Source organism: Cimex lectularius, unplaced genomic scaffold, assembly GCF_000648675.2.
Source record: "Cimex lectularius strain Harlan isolate CLEC.00 unplaced genomic scaffold, Clec_2.1 scaffold32, whole genome shotgun sequence".
Taxonomy (NCBI): Eukaryota; Metazoa; Arthropoda; class Insecta; order Hemiptera; family Cimicidae; genus Cimex; species Cimex lectularius.
Genome location: NW_019392689.1, coordinates 1,043,531 through 1,061,474, shown reverse-complemented (window position 1 = coordinate 1,061,474; position 17,944 = coordinate 1,043,531). Strand labels below are relative to the sequence as shown.

The window sequence follows — 17,944 nt, the reverse complement described above, 5'->3', positions numbered from 1 at the left end:
CGGTATCTGACCGTAGTATTCTATGAAATGGAAAATTTCCTTCAAATGAAATTAAAATAACGTGAAATTATCATGGGACGAAACATTAAAGAGTATAAAGTAAATTTCTGGCTGCTGGTGGGTCGAAATGGCGAAATTTCAAATTTTTTAATTTGAAAAGTTTTTCTTCTTTTTTCCTAAATTGTTTTAGACGATAAATCTTAGCTTTGATGCCTTATCCTGAAGAATGAATTGTATATAAATGTTATTGTTTTGGAAAATCAGAAAAATTACATTTATGATCTGTAATCCAAATTTTATCCAGGGTTGGAGTTAAAATGTATTTATTGCTTTTTCCTATGCACTTCGATCTGTTCCACGCCCCTTTTCAGAACTTTTACGAGCTGGATTCATACCCCCAGTAGAGTATAATATGAAGTATGATTCTAGTTCCTAAAAACCCTGAAGAGGGACTAGTGGAACAGCCCGAAATATATCGGCAAAAGTAATAAGTTAATAACTAATTAATAATCGCTAGGCTGAACTTTGGCGAGTGTATTCTTTTTATGAGCTCAACATTTTTACGTCAACCCAGGATTAAAAAAATGAAAAATAAAAAAAATAATAAAAATAAAAAAAGGAAATGAACCTAACTTGTACATATTACAAATAGTAATATTTGTATTTATAAAATCAGATGGAGCTAGAATCACCCTCTTCCATTGTTATAATTCGTTTATTAAAGTCAAACTCAACAAAACAATAATTTCTTCACTGGTGCATGAAACACTGTTAAAATTTAAATTTGAGAATCGTCGATAATTTTAATAATAAATCTAACGGAGTAAAAATGGGTTTTGAGGGGGACTTCAACAACGTCGCACGTAGTAGTGATTGAATGTAATTGTACAATACAACTTCCTTGTACATTGTAAATGTCTTCAGTGAGCTGTCACGACAACGTCTGTGTCATTAGTTGAGATAATCCCTCCTTGAGTCCTTCACCTTCCTGTAGTTCAAGTCCGCACGTGGAAAATTATTTTTATGTTTTGCTGGAAACACTCAAACAAGGGAAATAATGTTTTAAATAAAAATAAAACGCATGACGATTAGAGCTGAGAGTTAAAGAGAGAAAACATTAAAATGACCAAGTGGTTAGTAAATTAAAAATTCTAAAAAAAAAATTATTTAAACTTTTATTCATAGATGATTTTTTTTTAAATTGCGTTGCATTAATTTTGAATCAAGCCTAAAGTAGATAAAAAAGGTGCGCTAGTAAAGCTATGTACATTATAGGAATGTAAATCGTTTCAACCTTCCTAGTTGAAAATGATGTTTAGTGCATTGAAAAGTTTATTACGGCATTGTTTAAGAGATGTATTTAACATCAAAAGAACCGGAAATTGATTTGATCCTCGAACGATATTCCCGGTCGCTCTTTCAAGGATGGCGGTCATAAAAATCTTCCGTTTTACTTAACTCAATGGCTGCAATTAATATCACTTCCAATGATTTGGAATTGTTTTACTCACACGTCCTTCTAAAAAACAATTAAGCAATGAAGAAATACATAAGACGCTACCTTTAAATTTTAAGCTGTGTAAGGTATTGTGAGAATTATTTGTTCTCTTTTAGTCGAGTTATGTTATTGACAGTTGTATAAGCTTTTTCTGCAATCTGCAACTCAATACAATTCACTCTTTTTCAAATTAGATTCACCCCTTTGAAAATCAATTTCACTCTTTTGCAAATTAATTCCTCCCTTGAGCAAACTAAATTCACTGTTTTGTAAATCAATTTCACCCTTTTGCAAATTAAATTCATATTTTTTCAAATTAAATCCACCCTTTTACAAATTAAATTCAATCTTTTGCAAACCAATTTCACTCTTTTACAAATTCAACTCACTCTTTTGTAAATTAAATTAACCCTTTTCCAAAGTAAATTCACTCTTTTGCTAATTAAATTCACTTTTTTGCAAACTCAATTTTATTTTTTGCAAATTAAATTCACCCTTTTGCACAATAAATCTACCCTTTTTGCTAGTTAAATTCACCCCTTTACCAATAAAAACAACTCTTGTGTAAACTAAATTCACTTTTTGCAAATCAATTTTACCCTTTTTTCAAACTCAATTCTGTTTTGCAAATAAAATTTGCAACTTTTGCTAAATAAATTCGCCCTTTTGTCAATAAAATCAACCCTTGTGCAAACTAAATTCACTCTTTTCCAAATCAATTTCACCCTTTTACAAATACAACTCACTCTTTTGTAAATTAATTCACCTTTTTCCAAATTAAATTGATTCTTTCACTAATTAAATTTCCTTTTTTGCAAATCAATTTTACCCTTTTACAAACTCAATTCTCTTGTGCAAATTAAATAAACCCTATTGCAAATTAAATTCACTCTTTTGCTAATTAAATTAACCCTTTTGCAATTAAATCAACTATTGTGCAAACTAAATTCACTCTTTTGCAAATCAATTTTACCCTTTTGCAAAGTAAATTCATCTTTTGCAAATTTGGGTCAAAATTCGCTGTAATTAAAAAAAATAAACTACATAGACATTGACTCAACAGAAGCGAACACCAGCGTACTTTTGGACTGTGGATCTGTGATACTAGTATTAATCTATGTAGTTTATGTTTTTGTTGGTCCAATTAATCAAAATAATTACTCTAATTTTATGCAAACTATGTTGAGTTGAGAAATTAATGTCATGAGCAGGACTCAAAACCACGACTTTGTATTAATTATACTACATTCTCATGTTATTTAATGTGTTAAAAATGTAATTATTTTTGTTATTGGCTCCTGTTAACTGTTAAGGACTGTCTCTGAACAGCAATTGTATTTCAGTATATCACAATAACAGGAAAATGTGATATAAACAGATTAATAATTACTTTAATAATATTAATATAATAGTAAATATTTGGCAATAATTTGGCATCTTGTTCTTACAATTGCAAATGTTAAAAATTAATGTACATATAAAAAAGTGCAAGATTTTGTTTGTGTGTGGTTGTAATACATTAAAATATTTATTTTTAATTTGATTTTATTGATTTTATCATTAGAAACATCATATTTTTAGAAATTTAACAAGCCATATCGTGTCTGAATTGGCCTCCCGTTTGTCATTTGTTCAAATCACTTTCTTTATGTACTACATGTCCAATCAGTTTTCTAGATGCTTCACTCAACACAATCATGAAACGTAATCCATGTATTTTGAAAAGTTCAGGGATATTGTTTCCATTGAGCAGAATCATGGGCGTTCTGCCGTGTAACGTCAATTTTGAAATAACAGCTTATGCGATTATCTATTCTACTGTGGTTACGGTATTTTGTATGATATTGATCATCTGCTTTGTCTCACTCTATTTTAAAAATGTTTGGCCTACATGGAGTGGGATGGACAAGCTGTTGCTTACGATTCCAAGAGTAATGAGAATAATACCCATCATACTGCATCAGATCAATTTTTACCATAAGAAGAAAAAATACAATATCTTGCTCAAAAATATTAAAAAAATGTATAACCCTCAGAAAACAGTATTCAATTGTATGCATTCAGTTTTAATTGGAATTGTGGGTGAAATTGCTTTTTATACATCTCACATAATAACAAGGAGAACAAGTACAATATATATATTCACAGCAATAGCTGAATTTATACAAAGCCTTACTCTTCTTTTGATCGTTTTGCAATTTTGCGCTTACCTAGAAATAATTTCTGAAAATCTAAACCGGACAACAAATATGCTCAAATTAGTTCACATTGACAAACACATCTTGGTGCTCAGAGTCACCGAGCTGGCCAGATATGCCAGTCTGGCTGGTAACATATATTCAACAAAGAATCTTGTTATTATTTTATATATGTCGTACAACTACATACATGGAATGTATTATATTTTTAAAGGCACTGGAAATTTTCCAGCCATGGTCTCATTGAGTTTCAAAAGTTTAATTTTAATTTATTTCATTTGTAGGAGTTGCCACAACACAAAAGAAAAGGTAAGATTAGACTTCATTTATATTTATTAATAATAAGATTTGGTGTAAGACAGACTAACCTATTTTTATAATAAATTAAATATTATTTAACTNAATAATAAATAATTTAAATATAATAAATTAAAGAAACAATAAAACAATGTTCATGAAGCCACAGATGTAATTAAAGTTTAAATTAAATTTAATTAGTTAAATCATTGCTGTAAAGTAAAAATTCTAGTAGTAGGCATGTTCAAACTTTAGAAAATAAGCCTCTCATTGAAAAAGTTGGAATAACAAGAATTCAAAATACAATCATTTTAGTCTCCTTAGAAATAATTTTTATTACCAAGACTACATTTAAACGTTTAAATTAATGAAAAAAAATTTCTTTTTTCAAAAATATTATTCAACATCTATGTAAATTTGTCATGTGTTAATAACAAGTTTAGATTGGTTAATTAAAACTTGAATAATTTTAAAAAAATCAGTTAATATTTTAGAATCAAATTCCCCTCAATTTAATAGACAAAATAAAGACATTTGTCATCGTCCACGTGAAATCGACAATCATAAACATCCAATCCAATTAACTCACCATTTTGTGCCATCGATCAATAATGATGAATGGGAGACACTTATATTTATTTCATACAACAACAAGAAGATAAAATGTATGAAGAGATGAAGTTAAATTTAAGTGGAATCCATGCCATGGACATTTTATTTTTATTGTTATCATGAACACGTTTTGTGAATTTTTCTAATACAATATTTAACAACTTTGCAATTAATTTTTTTCACTGAAAGATAAATTACATCAAATTTAATTCTGCTTCTGTTAACTATTTCACCTATTACATTTAGCTCGCTTTAATTGGTTTATTATTCTAGGAGAATTAATAATTCAGATTCAATAAATTTATAATATTTTAAATTAAGCATGCATAAATATTTTAAATACTTAATTATGTTATTTATATCAAGTGTACACACTATATTTCAGATAGAAAAATTTAACGATGTACTCTTCAGATTGATGAAGAAAAGCAAAGAACTTTGTCAAAATGTGAGGTTTAAAACAAAATGTTATTTATGACTAATGATAAAAAGTATTGCTTAACAGGAAAAGTTACAACTGTACGTTACGATGAAGCAAACAGTTAACTTCACTGCCAATGGTTTCTTCACACTAGGATATCCACTTGTGACTTCGGTTAGTGTTGAAAGTAACAAACGTTTCTCCATTTTATTTACGCATAAGGATTTATTTTTAATATTACTCTTGATAACATTGTTGCTTATCGTTCTCATAATTCATAACGATATTGAATCAAACCAGGATAAAATGTTAAATTTACAGAAATAAATGTTTTGACAGATTGTTGCTGCAGCAACTACATATTTGGTAATCCTCCTACAGTTTTCTTAAATGCTGAGGGAATGTTGTCAGTCATCAGCACAGCACTGCTTAGACAATCATAAACTTTTTCTATCTTAAATTTAATTGGGTGTGTTTTCATGATTCATTATTATTTTATGTTTAAAACAATTTTCATTAGAGGAACTATTTTAAACTATCACATATATTTCACATAAAATATTTGCACATACTTGATAATACTGAAATTAAGTTAAAACTTAGCAAAAATTTATCTTACACTACACTACTCAATTATTAAGTAAGTTAATTTTTTATTAGCAGAAATAATTAATTTTAAACTGCTTTAATAATTTGTTTGAAAAGCTATGGTTGAAATACTAAAATTAAAAAATCATAAGAAAAATATTAAATAAAAAAGTTGTGTCAGTGCTCAATGATTCAGTAATGGAATAAAATTAATTTTATGCTATTAACATTATTTTAAAATCGGGTTAAAACTATCACTTTAATTACTATTTGAACAATTATTTTAAATTATGAATAATAAAGGAGTAAAAAAGAAACATTCAATCATACAATTAATAGGGTGAAGCTGATATTTACATTTAACGTTTTACAATGTGTTATTAATTTATTTGCATTTTCATAATACCAGTTATAACAAAAGTAAGATGTATGTAACTTATTTTATTTTTATAACTTTATAGCATGCCTTAAAGCTTTGAAGAATAGTGTATAATTTCACTAGGCTTTAGTAGTTATATAAGCTTTATAACTATAATTTCAAAAATAATATTTCATTTCATATGTAGTAATCTACAATAATTTATTAGTAATTTCAATGTACACTCAAAGGCAAAAATACCAGACACTCGTATTTTTTTGTTTATTTAACTATATGTATTTTTATCATTATGTTCATTACAACATACTTATGTTAACATTAACAGAATTAAATAAGATCAAAAGTTCATGCCTATTAATACAAATTATTTACTTATGATGGTTTGAAAGAAAATTCACCTAAAATCCAGAAAATCATTTAGTGGTACAACAAAATTGTTAGTTAAATCTTAATAATTTTTTCTTGTATTTGAGTACAATTAATTTTTAGAATTTCCCTTAAGCTAGTTTATGATGTTTTATACAGTTTATTGTTGACTTTATAAAGTGGTAGTATATATTGTTTGTAATTTGTTTCTCACCAATCATCTTGGTCTGCCTATTCCTTGCTGGGCTAGTCAGATGCATTTGGAAGAGGCCTACAGAAGATGACAAATTGGCGAAACACTTCTAACAGTCCAACCCAGCTGATTACATTGACGAAGATTGTCTGTCTGATGGCCTCAGGAGAAAATCTCAGGACTTATTTTTTGGCCTCAATTAATAGCAATTTTTTAAGTTTAATTTTTGGTCTTGTAGCTAAATTTAGAAACAATATATAATAATGTACAGAATATAGAATATATAGAAAATAGTTTATTTTTTTACAACAAATTTAGTTTACACCAGTGAATCTTATTTACATGTGAAATATATATGATATGCTGTTAATAATGTATGGATAGTAAAATTACTTATTTGTTTTATATTGAAAATTAATTTCTCGAACTTTATCATTCATGTTTAGTTCAAATTGTTTTATAAGTTTAATTTCAAAAGTAATATAAAATGCAAGATTTATTAGCTTCTATTGTTATGAAATTTTCATCGCTATTGTTCTTAATAATGACACATAAACATAAAGTATGAGAGTAAAGACTAAAGCTTATGTTCAACATAGTTGTAATTTGAGAAGTAATAGGTATATATTATTTTATGAGTTTTATACGGTACAGCTTGTCTAGAAACAATTTCAAAATTGATAATGAATTTTAAGAAATGTTACAAATTTATTATTTTTATTGCGTCCTAGAGATGTAATTTCAATGTGATTGACAATATTGCACAACGATGCGTTGGACTTGGCTGTTCTCCTTCTGAAAAATTTAAGAGCAAGCTATTTCTTCAGCTGTGGGTTTATTAAATCTATGTACAATTATCAGTAGACAACAAAATGCAAGTTCAAATTAAAAGTTTTGCTGCATTGTTTCAGCTGCAGTCCACTATAGTTCAGCAAAAGGGTTTTTAGTCAAAATGCCACCAAGGGCTGTCAAAACTATGCAGTTTAGTTTTTTATTCCTGAACATTCATCCACAGCTGTCTATAAAATATAATTGACTGAATGGCGAAACTTCACATGGCAGTAAATCCGATATGAATTGGTAAATCTATCCTTTTGGCAGAAAAAGAGGCAAATGCCATTGTACTGTTGTTTATTCTATATATTATTCTTAAAATTTGGACAATAAATTATGAGTTCCTTTAACTCCAAATTGATTTGTGGTTCTGTAAAAAATATAATACACAATAATACAATTTTAGTTCTGAAAAGTAATGTTTTTTTTTGTAGAGAAAAGTTCTGTAACTGCAAGTCAGAGAGACAATATGGCCAACAGATAATTTCAGACTTAGATTGAATCCTGCTCTGGCCTTTCCACCATTCATATTTTAATTATTTATTTATTGTCCTCATGATTAATAATTTCTACTTTTGACCATTTTCTGAATAAATTTGCTGTCAGGGCTCCCATTGAAGACATCAAGAATGAAAATCCGAAAGAACGGTTCAGCCGCCATAATTTAGATTGGCGTTCATATATATAATTTAAACATTTGTTTTAAAGATTTAACTCCAAGGGATTTTTCTAACTAATTTGTTGACAGGTAGCCGTTTAAAAGTAATGTAAGATTTAGATTTAATTTCTTTTAAATTACTTTTTTTATGTATATAATATGGTTATTGAAAAAACAGCGTTGGCAATAAACAAATTTTGATTAATAAAAGTTGGAGCAAAAAAAGTGCAAATTTTATCACAATTCCAAGATTGATTATTCTTTAACAAACTAAGAAATTGCTTAATCTTGTAATCTATTAAAATTTGCAGCAAATGGTTGGCAAACCCAATAGGAAAAACCACAAAATTAATCAACCAGAATGCCACTGCCTAACAGTAAAAACTTAATTTTAGCAGCTGCTTTTCATTTGTAATGTTATACACTAAATAAATAGGCATAACACATTAAAAAAAAACGTGAATACAAATACTAACTGAATAAAAATGAAATTAGTTTTATTTTTTAGCAGTTATAATTTTAAAACTAACTTCAGTTGTCAGTTTCAATACATTTTTTCTTTAAATTTTAATTTTGTGCAAATTCCAACCTTAATACCATAAGTATACAGGATTAGTTTGTTCCAGTGCCAACAATATGGCATCTTCCACAGAGAAAGTTATAACAAGGAAAAAACTATTAACTTACCTTGCTGTAGTTTCTCAGCATAGTTTTGTTAAGTGTAACTTCTATGGTGGAGCAGCAAATTCATTAGTGAAATTTGAAATATCAATTCAATTACTCTCACCATTTTATTGTATGTATTTATAACAACTGAAACTAGGATTGGTCTTGTAAATTTAAAATTTCTGCCAATTTACACGTAGACTTTTTACTTGAACTCCAATCCCAATAGAACAAAGCTCATGAACTATAAAAGCACCTTAATTAACAATTCTGTTTCAGAGCATTTCACATTACCCAGTAAAAAATTGATCTTTCCACCGATTATTGACTATTATCTCTATAAAAGCTTCAAATGGAAGTTCGCATATTAATATCTAGCACCACAGTACTTTTTTTGTTAGTTGACTGATTTATTGCATATTATCCATAACAAATAACTAAATTAAAAAAATGGCGAGTACTAATTCCTTTCCACAAATGTTCTTTCTTGTTTAGTATGTAAAGTAATAAAATAATTACAAGCTAAAATCTGCTATCAACAAAACGTGATCATCATGTAAAAAGTAATTCATAATTGGTTTTCAATTTTTGTAAAATCTTTAGCCAAGAATCATGAAAACTTCCAAGTAGTCTTTTTATTTTTCATACATATCAGAAATTGTTTAAAAACTAGTTTCCTGTTTTCTTTTTCCTTCATGTGGACAATATTGAAATAAAATATAACCCCTTTTTATTTATTAATATTTATATGTATCTATATAAATATTTGACATGAACACAGAACTTTCTAAAATGTATTTTGTTCCATTATAACTTTTCCCAAAATGAGCGCTCTAATTCTTTCATTTGAGCAATGTGGCTTTCACACTAAGCTTCACTACAATTTTTAATGTGGCTCTACAGGCATTAAACTAAGTTTCTAACGGACAAATATAAACCTTAGAAAGTTCCATCGGATAGGAAAAGTCGAGGGAGAGACAACAGTGACCTTCACAGTCAGTTAAGAAACCACTTAATACATCGTTTAAATATCTTTTTGAAAAAATTTAAGACACCTGCCATTGACACAATATGACAAATATACAGCTAATATGACATTTTTTTTAAAAGTCAAAGGGGGAGAAAATGTGCATTTTTCTTTTATAAATATCTTTTTGTAAAGGGCACATCGACACATACACTTCATTATCCTGTTATATTTGCTCCCAGGACTGATCTACCATAGCCAAGTCTTAAAAGTAAGTAGATTTAATGTCTACAATGAAAAAGGGATGATTTTTTAATAACATAATTTTTATTGACAGCAAAAAAATGCTGCTGTAATAAAAAACCTTACACAATTTCCAGAGAAAAATCTAACAGATCACAATAATTAACAGTACAGCAATGGTGAAAGCGGAAAATAATTTTATCTGGAATTATGCTATAAAAAGTGACTTAACAAATTGAAAAACAAATAATTACAATTAATACATGATTCATTATATAATAAAAATGATGTTACTAGTATAGTTTTTGTATTAATTATCATTCAATTCTTTTTCTCTTAAAAATGTTGAAATGATTATTTTTATAATGAAAATGGTTTAGCTCTCTCACCTCCTAAATTGTAATGAAATGTGACAAATAAAATCTCAGTCCATTCAAACAGGTTATTCAATTATGATGAGACATTGGACACAGTACACATTCACAGAACTACGGACAAAGACACCCTGATCAATAAGTTCCACTCTTGACTATTTCCTTAACACAACCACTTCCATTTTACAGTTACAAACCACAATGGTCATCATATTATTAGGCAAAGGAAATATGTTTGGCGTTGCCGCAAATGTGACATGTATGCTCCAATCACACGAGAGTCGACTTAATTATAAAGTTGCATTAAACAGGTTTTCAACTTTCTTGTCACTTTTATAATTTTTTTGTATTAACTTTTAATTGTCAACGTACAAAAACTATGCCTGAAAACATTTGTAAAGCATTTTTGGCACTGGAACAAAAAAAAAATAAAATAAAAAAAATCAAGCAAAACGTACTAGCACAAAAAATAAGTTTTTGTTTTAACCCTAAACATTTTATTTTTTGTTTATATATATATATTATATAAAATAAAAAAAAGAAGAAAAAACAAAAATAAAAAGTGGAGGAAACATTACGAAATAATTTAATAAGTATATAATTTAAAAAAAGAAAAGAATGCAAACTGAACAAAAGATGAAAGGCCAGCAAAATTTAGTTTTATATATATATATATAGTATATACATTGAAACAAACTGAGGGATTGTGCTGCTTGGCATAGGTTTATATACGTCGCTTTTGCAAAAGTGAATGCGGTGAGTACAATTTTTTTTTTTTTTTTTTACAATTTAGGGTAATAGAGTATAAAGTGGGATTTTTTTTTATTTTTAGGAGGGGGCATAAGGAAAATTGGGAGAAGTGGAGAATAATGGGTCAAATGAGGGTAATGATTTGTGGTACTTATGGCTTTTTATTTTAATATTATTTTTTTTTATGGAAAGGCTGAGGATAAAAAGGTGTCGAGGGGATGTAGAAAGGGAGGAGTTGTTTTGGTGGTTTAATTATCGCCTCCCTCTTGTGGCTCATCTCCATCTCCATGTGTGTCGGACGTCCACAAAGTCAGGTTGTCTCTCAGCAGCTGCATGATCAGTGTGGAGTCTTTGTAGCTGTCTTCATTCAGCGTATCCAGCTCTGCTATCGCGTCATCAAATGCCTGTCAAATGGAAGAATATAATGAAATTTGTCTTACTGTGAACTAATTGTACAATAAAACTATCTATTGGACAAACTTAATGAATTAATTTAAAAATGAACAGAAAATTTCAACAGTTTGGGTTAGATTTACACCAAAAGTGCACTCACTGGAAAAAACAACATGAGCATAGATTAGTACTCCACCAAACTAAAAAAAACAACAACTCAAGATATCCACACAAGTTAGTTACTATCTCCTTCGTTCAGCGAGTTTTGATAAATGTACGCAACCATCATGTCTTGAAAACTCAACCTCAATGGTGAACTATCTTTCCGCTCATGTTGTTACCTGTTTAGCCAGGTGGCAGGCACGGCCTTGGGAATTGATGATTTCATAATAGAATACTGAGAAGTTAAGTGCAAGGCCGAGACGAATAGGATGGGTAGGTTGCATTTTCGACTTGGCAATATCAAAAGCTTCTTGGTATGCCTTTTGTGAGTCGTCTACCACAGCTGCAATGAAAAAAGAAAGATAAGTGAAAATCGCGAAAATAAAAGGCTTCCCCTTTGTTTCGGTCTTGGTTTGAATTTATTTTTGGCGCTCTATCTTCCCAAACTGTTGTTTTTCCTTCTCTTCCTGAGTTTCTTATTATATATGGACAAACCTGTTTGGCAAGATGACAAGCTTTGTCTGGCGAATTGAGGATTTCGTAGTAGAAGACTGAAAAATTCAGCGCAAGTCCTAGCCTAATTGGATGTGTAGGCTGCATCTTTGACTTGCTGATTTCAAAAGCATCTTGATATGCTTTTTGTGAATCTTCAACAACAGCTAAAAAAATCTTTTATGTCAGACATTGTTTCTAAGAGTTTAACAGAACTCTTGCTAAAGAGTTCGAAACAACTATATTAAAGCATTTCTGTTTTAAATAATCAAAAGTAATACATACCGTTCCGTGTATCTCCGGTAGCAACCTCAGCAAGGTACCTGTAGTAGTCACCTTTCATTTTCAAGTAAAATACTTTACTTTCAGCATTGCTAGCCTTGGGGATAAGGAACCTGTCTAATAACGCCTGGAAATTTAAGTAAAATTTACATATAAGAAATATTCAAGCTATTACAACGTCAATGTTAATTATAAATTTACTTTAATGACCAAGGTGGGAGCCCCATCACTGAATCATCAATTTTGGTTATTATTGTCCAACTTTATTAACAAACCAAATTAACAATGGATCCAAATTGTAAGTTTATTAGCAAATATTTATATCCACCAATTATTTTATTAAATCTAAAAGTATTTCTATTGAATTGTCATTTATTCTTTATGCTGCTGCTGATTCACTTCTGTTGATGGTATGCAACTATTTTTCTCACTTGTACAGTATAGGACATATAAGTTTTATTTTAACACAGTAACTGCAGTGGCCGCCTCTCCCATTCATTTTGAAAGTTCTCAACCACTCATCCAATCCGTGTGTGTGTGTGTGATACAACAAAATACTAGTTTTCGCTTTGTTTCACTTATGATTTGCACTTAAAAATAAATAAATGAAGCTTTGATTTCCTAATTCTATAACTTTAGATTCTTGGAAGGAATCGTGACATTACGACAATGATTTGTACCACTATGAAAATGTTATTTTTAAAGGAGTGCATTGCAAGATTTATGCCATTCTGGAACAACAGCTATAATAATATGCTTTGCTTTGTGCGGCAGAATTGTCCACATTGAGAGCCTTTAAGTGGTGCAAATCTTGTTCGTAGCAAACTGTCGTTGAATGTAGGATAAATTCTTGTGGTTGTCTCGTCCACACTCACTGAAATTCCTGCAAATGCACAAAAATTGATGCTGAGTATACAGCATAAATTTTTATAGGACGTAAGATGTAAAACAAATACCAATTAAGATTTAGGAAAAATAAGTATCCAGCAACACTGCACAAAACTTTGCAGGCTACACTTAAAAGGTGCCAACATATCAATTCCAATTGAACGATTTGCTATGGTGGTCGTTCTTTAACGACATTACCCCTTCTAGAAAACCTTTGTTTTGAAAGGTTGTTGGGGCTATTTTTGGAATCAAATTGGTGTCATAGGCCTTTACTTCGCTTTGAAACATAACAGTGAAGACAGTTTTCTGATTTAACATTTGGTAATTTTTTTTTAAATTAAATTTTATTTAATCAAAACATTCGCCAAAATTATTCAGAAATCGTGAGATGTGGTCTGATGTGATGTAGGTTTCAGAAAAACATTTTCTTTATCGTGCCAACGTTTCGATTTTTATTGAGATCATCTTCAGGGCCTGGGATTTACAAACATTGTTTACATTTAACAAATACATTTAGGATGTGGAAAATGGGAATTTATACAATGCAAAATATATTTTTTATATTCAATCAAAGTATTTCTACTCACTCAAAAGTGTTTGTCTTCTGTGTAATTGTGCCATTCTTGCGTGTCGTGTTGAGAGTGCCAGTGAGATTTTGCTGTTTTATGTTTATATATGTTGGAAGGAGTGGGGAAGGAAGTTGGTATAGAAAAGAGCCGACGAAGAGATACAATGTTGTGTTGGTAATGGTTCGGCCAGATTATCCTTTCAGGATTATATAGAGAGGGATAAATAGGAAAAGTAAAGCAAAATTGTTGGACAATTAGACTATGTGAAAAATATTTGATGTGTAGAATGTAATGTAATGATATATGTATGTTATCAATACCACCATCCGACCGCATCTCACTTCGGGAGAGTCTTTACAAATCAGTGCTGTAATGAACATGTTAATGCTATAAAAAATAACTTGACAAACAGTTCATGTAAATTTAATTTTTCTTTGAATTCTCTATTCTGATAATATTGGTTGCGCCAAATTGTCATTGGCATCTGATTCACAAACTCAGACCCGTATCCTCCGATTAATAACATTGCACCATGAAATGTTCGGCACCAAACTACCCACAATGACTTGGCCATCTCTAATGTTAACATGGGAATGTTGGTGCACCTACAGTCAACACCAGTGGTTCATCACGAAGCACCCCACCTACAGATGCAAGAAATTACCCAGAGCCAACCTATGCCACATCACAAATGAAAATAAATACTCCAATCCATCTTAAACTAATTATTAGTTTAAGTTAATTATTAGTTATTACTATTAAAAAATTCTTCTTGCAAGCTATTGTTACCAAATTTATTAATAATCTGATTTTAAGCAAGGAAGGCCATCGGGTTGCACAACTATAATGTGTACTAGCTCAATTGAGATTAAAAATACGGAAAAAAGTATTTTGTTTTAAAACTGAATAAAGACGAAATTGTTTCAGTTTCTGATCAATAATAAGAAACTTAAAACGTTTATTACTCTAAAACGGGAGCATATTTATTTGTATTTCTCGGTTTGGGAAGGCATAGTTGTAGTCATATGGCGTAGTATTTTGCGTAATTTTGTACTACTAAGGTCACGTAGAAAAACAACGTAAATAGGATGTTTTGTGTACCACAGATGAGAGATAAAAGAAAATATTTCCCCTTTGAATACGTCTATAATTTTTAAATCGAGGGTAGGATGAGACCGGTCAAGAGGGAAGGGTCGGGGGGTTGGAGTAGCTGAAATGAGCCTAAAGCCGCCGGGCTATGGAGAGGGGCTTGCGCAGAGGTGCAGAAAATGACGTCGTTGGGTGGGGCGCAGCCCTTCTCCCGGGGCAGTATCGACTCATTGATTGCTTTCCTCGTAGTTCTAGCCCGGCCGAGAGGGGATGGGCGAGGACTCGTCAACTCAGGGCCCGAACAACCCTTCTTCCTGTCATCCCTCCGAAGACGCTTCCGATAGACCGACCGTACCTAACCTGTTATACCAGTACGCAGACCCGACGTACCGAAGGCTCATGGTTGAAACTTCTAAGGTCTCGCCCAACAAAGGTCTGACATCGGCTGACCAAAAACCACCTGTGGATCTATTCGACAAACAGGGCACCCCCCCCCCCTGAAGTAGCAACGTTAAAATTTGACCTCCTTTCTTTCAACTGAGAATCATAATAAAAATCCATCAACGGCGACGTAAAATGTCTTACAATAAACAATGTAATTATAGTCAAACAATGTAAATTAGTCGCAAATCGATTTTTCCTCAATAAACTGCCTTTGTTTCAATAAATAAATAAATTCAGTTTTATTTTTCTGCGTCAAATAACAATTTGAAAATATTAAATATTTCTAACTTCCTATAACTTAAAGCTTATATTTCTAACTTCCTATAACTTAAAGCTTAAGTTATCGTAAACCTATAACTTAAGCTTTAAGTTACTCCAAAGGTATAATGCCGCATGTTTTTTTTGCAGCATTTTGCCAAATATACTTTTCAATTAAATAAAATTGCTTACGACAAAAAATGAAAATTTGTATATTTAAAAGTTTCTCGATTCTTCTGAAGATGGAATAATGGAATGGAACTGTAAGATATCTTAAAGTACAATAATATACTTCGTCGTTGTGGAAATGCGATTAGATTGCAAAGTAAATTTTTTCATTAGACTAACCACAAGTGTAATTCATATTTCATAATACATAATTCATCTTATCGTCAATATTTATTTAAGTTGATGGATTCGATTTTACGAAAGCGCAAGTCTGTTATCATTTTCGGTTTTATTGAAACTTCACGGGATGGCTAGAAATTCTGGGTTTCCTCCAAGTTTGCTTTGCAGCTGTTATGGCATTTTCCACTTAATGAAGGTCGCAAAGTCTACATAAACGACCAAGAATGAAAGATGGGACCGAAGTGTAATCCTGACTGATTACATGAATTTTATAAGATGGCTCAAGTTGCCAGTTGTAATCAAATAAGTTATAGTAAAAAAAATTGCTAGCTCTTAGCAATTCTTTATTGTGGGGATCGAAGAACGACTGAATGAGCAGTCTATTAACTCACTCCTAGAATAAAAACCGGTTGGTAGAAAAGTGCAATCCATATACGACATTCCTGAGTGACCCTCCCTTCCCGGTCGAAGAAGCCATGGAGCAGTCACCTCAGCTTCGGCCGGGACTTTCATCGGCTGGCCCATTTTTCCATCTGGCCGGGGCTTGATTAACATCATCTCCCACGGGGTGTGTTAGAAAGCTTTAAAACCGATTTCCACCGATGGATGGAACAGGTCGAAAATTTTCCTCGAGGAAACCAGGTCGAGTGTTAATAATAAAAGGAAGAAAGTGCGAAGCAGAATGCTGCGACAGGATAAGAGGTGGGGAAAAAAGCCGCATGCCTTGTTATTTAAGGGCCGGTGCTCCTTCGTTTCACTACTGACTCATCCCCCTTTTATTTAATGCATTTCAGTTCGTGAAATTACACAATTTTTTATTTCATTTTCAAAAAATAAAAAATAATTACTTTTTCTGCGGCAAGACAATGGTAGGTTGGTCTTGATTAATTTGACGTCTATTTGTTTCTTTTTATTTGATAATCGACCAAAGTAAGTAAAAAATAGTAGAAATTAACACCTTTATTACAAACAACCATAAAAAATTTGTCCCTACAATAAACTGAATTTTGAAGCAAATCGAATTAAGCAGAACTCTGTGCAAGTAACTATTTAATTTAATGATAACTATTATATTTAATTTATTTTAACAAGAAATCAACTTTAATTTGCACCAAATTCCTGAAACGAGTGAAATTTCTGTTAGGTCATTGGTTTTTTAAATTGTATAGCTTTTCGGATATTTCGTTAACATTTGCGTACTTTTTGAAATTTTATCCGATATTGAAGCTAGAAATTTTTATAGAACGTGGTAAATGTGTCCTGTCTATCCCTGAATTAAAGCAGCTTTCTGGGACTTTATTTTTCGCTGTGGGAAAGAAAAGATTTAGTTTCATTTGAGACATTTTATATACTTGTTATTTATTTAGAATTATCATTATTTATTTCAATAGAAATTATTCTCTCAAATGAAATACTTTTCCACAGTTAGGTTAGATTTTTTTACTACAAGTTAACACGAACGTTGGTGTGTATTATCACCTTCACAAAACGTATTTTACTGTATAAAAAAGATTCATTGGACAATACAGTTGTCCTACTCCGAAGGGTTTTTCCCTTATCGGGTGAAGGCTGAAACTGAAACATATTTTATGAGCGGCACCGGGACACTTGTTTGACCTACATAACGCATGAAATGGAAACTGGCCGTACAGAGATAAACCCTAGGTGCACGAGTATAGGCTTCTCCCTATTCAGCGGTACCTCCTCTTCCTGTAGGCCATTGTATGCAGGCTTCCTGCTGTACGGCAAGGGCGTGGCGCGTCAATAGACCACTTCTACAAAATGTTCTACTTTTTTAATTTTCCCCTCTCCTTGTAACCAAATTGCGAGCAAATAAAAGATATGAAAATAACCCGGGAGGGTATTATGCCCGTGCAGAAACACAACTACAAGCACATGATGCGGAATATTCCTCCTAACAACAGGACAATGGTACTAGGCTTGCTTGTAAGAGAGGGCCAATTGACACTCCAGA

At 31.0% G+C, this 17,944-nt stretch overlaps 2 protein-coding genes across 9 annotated transcripts in view; one reads left to right on the top strand and one right to left on the bottom strand.

The window, feature by feature from the left end:
• The first annotated feature begins 936 nt into the window (after positions 1-936).
• LOC112126566 lies at positions 937-5,675 on the top strand. The gene is made up of 4 exons (XM_024225876.1): positions 937-1,133; positions 3,981-4,005; positions 4,991-5,053; positions 5,111-5,675. The coding sequence occupies exons 1-4, from the start codon at positions 1,123-1,125 to the stop codon at positions 5,351-5,353; spliced, it is 342 nt and encodes a 113-aa protein (XP_024081644.1). The 5' UTR covers positions 937-1,122; the 3' UTR covers positions 5,354-5,675.
• A 5,201-nt stretch (positions 5,676-10,876) lies between these two features.
• LOC106665013 (14-3-3 protein zeta) overlaps positions 10,877-17,944 on the bottom strand; it is a 28,200-nt gene continuing 21,132 nt past the window's right edge. For 6 of the 8 annotated variants that reach the window (XM_014391131.2, XM_024225885.1, XM_014391136.2 and 3 more), the window contains 3 exons: positions 12,377-12,500; positions 12,095-12,258; positions 10,877-11,448 (listed from right to left, as the gene is read on the bottom strand). In XM_014391131.2, the coding sequence (XP_014246617.1) occupies positions 11,293-11,448; positions 12,095-12,258; positions 12,377-12,500 (444 nt within the window). In that variant the 3' untranslated portion in view covers positions 10,877-11,292. Of the gene's footprint in view, positions 11,449-11,778; positions 11,943-12,094; positions 12,259-12,376; positions 12,501-17,944 lie in introns of all 8 variants that reach the window. The other 2 variants (XM_014391137.2, XM_014391138.1) reach the window with 1 other exon arrangement.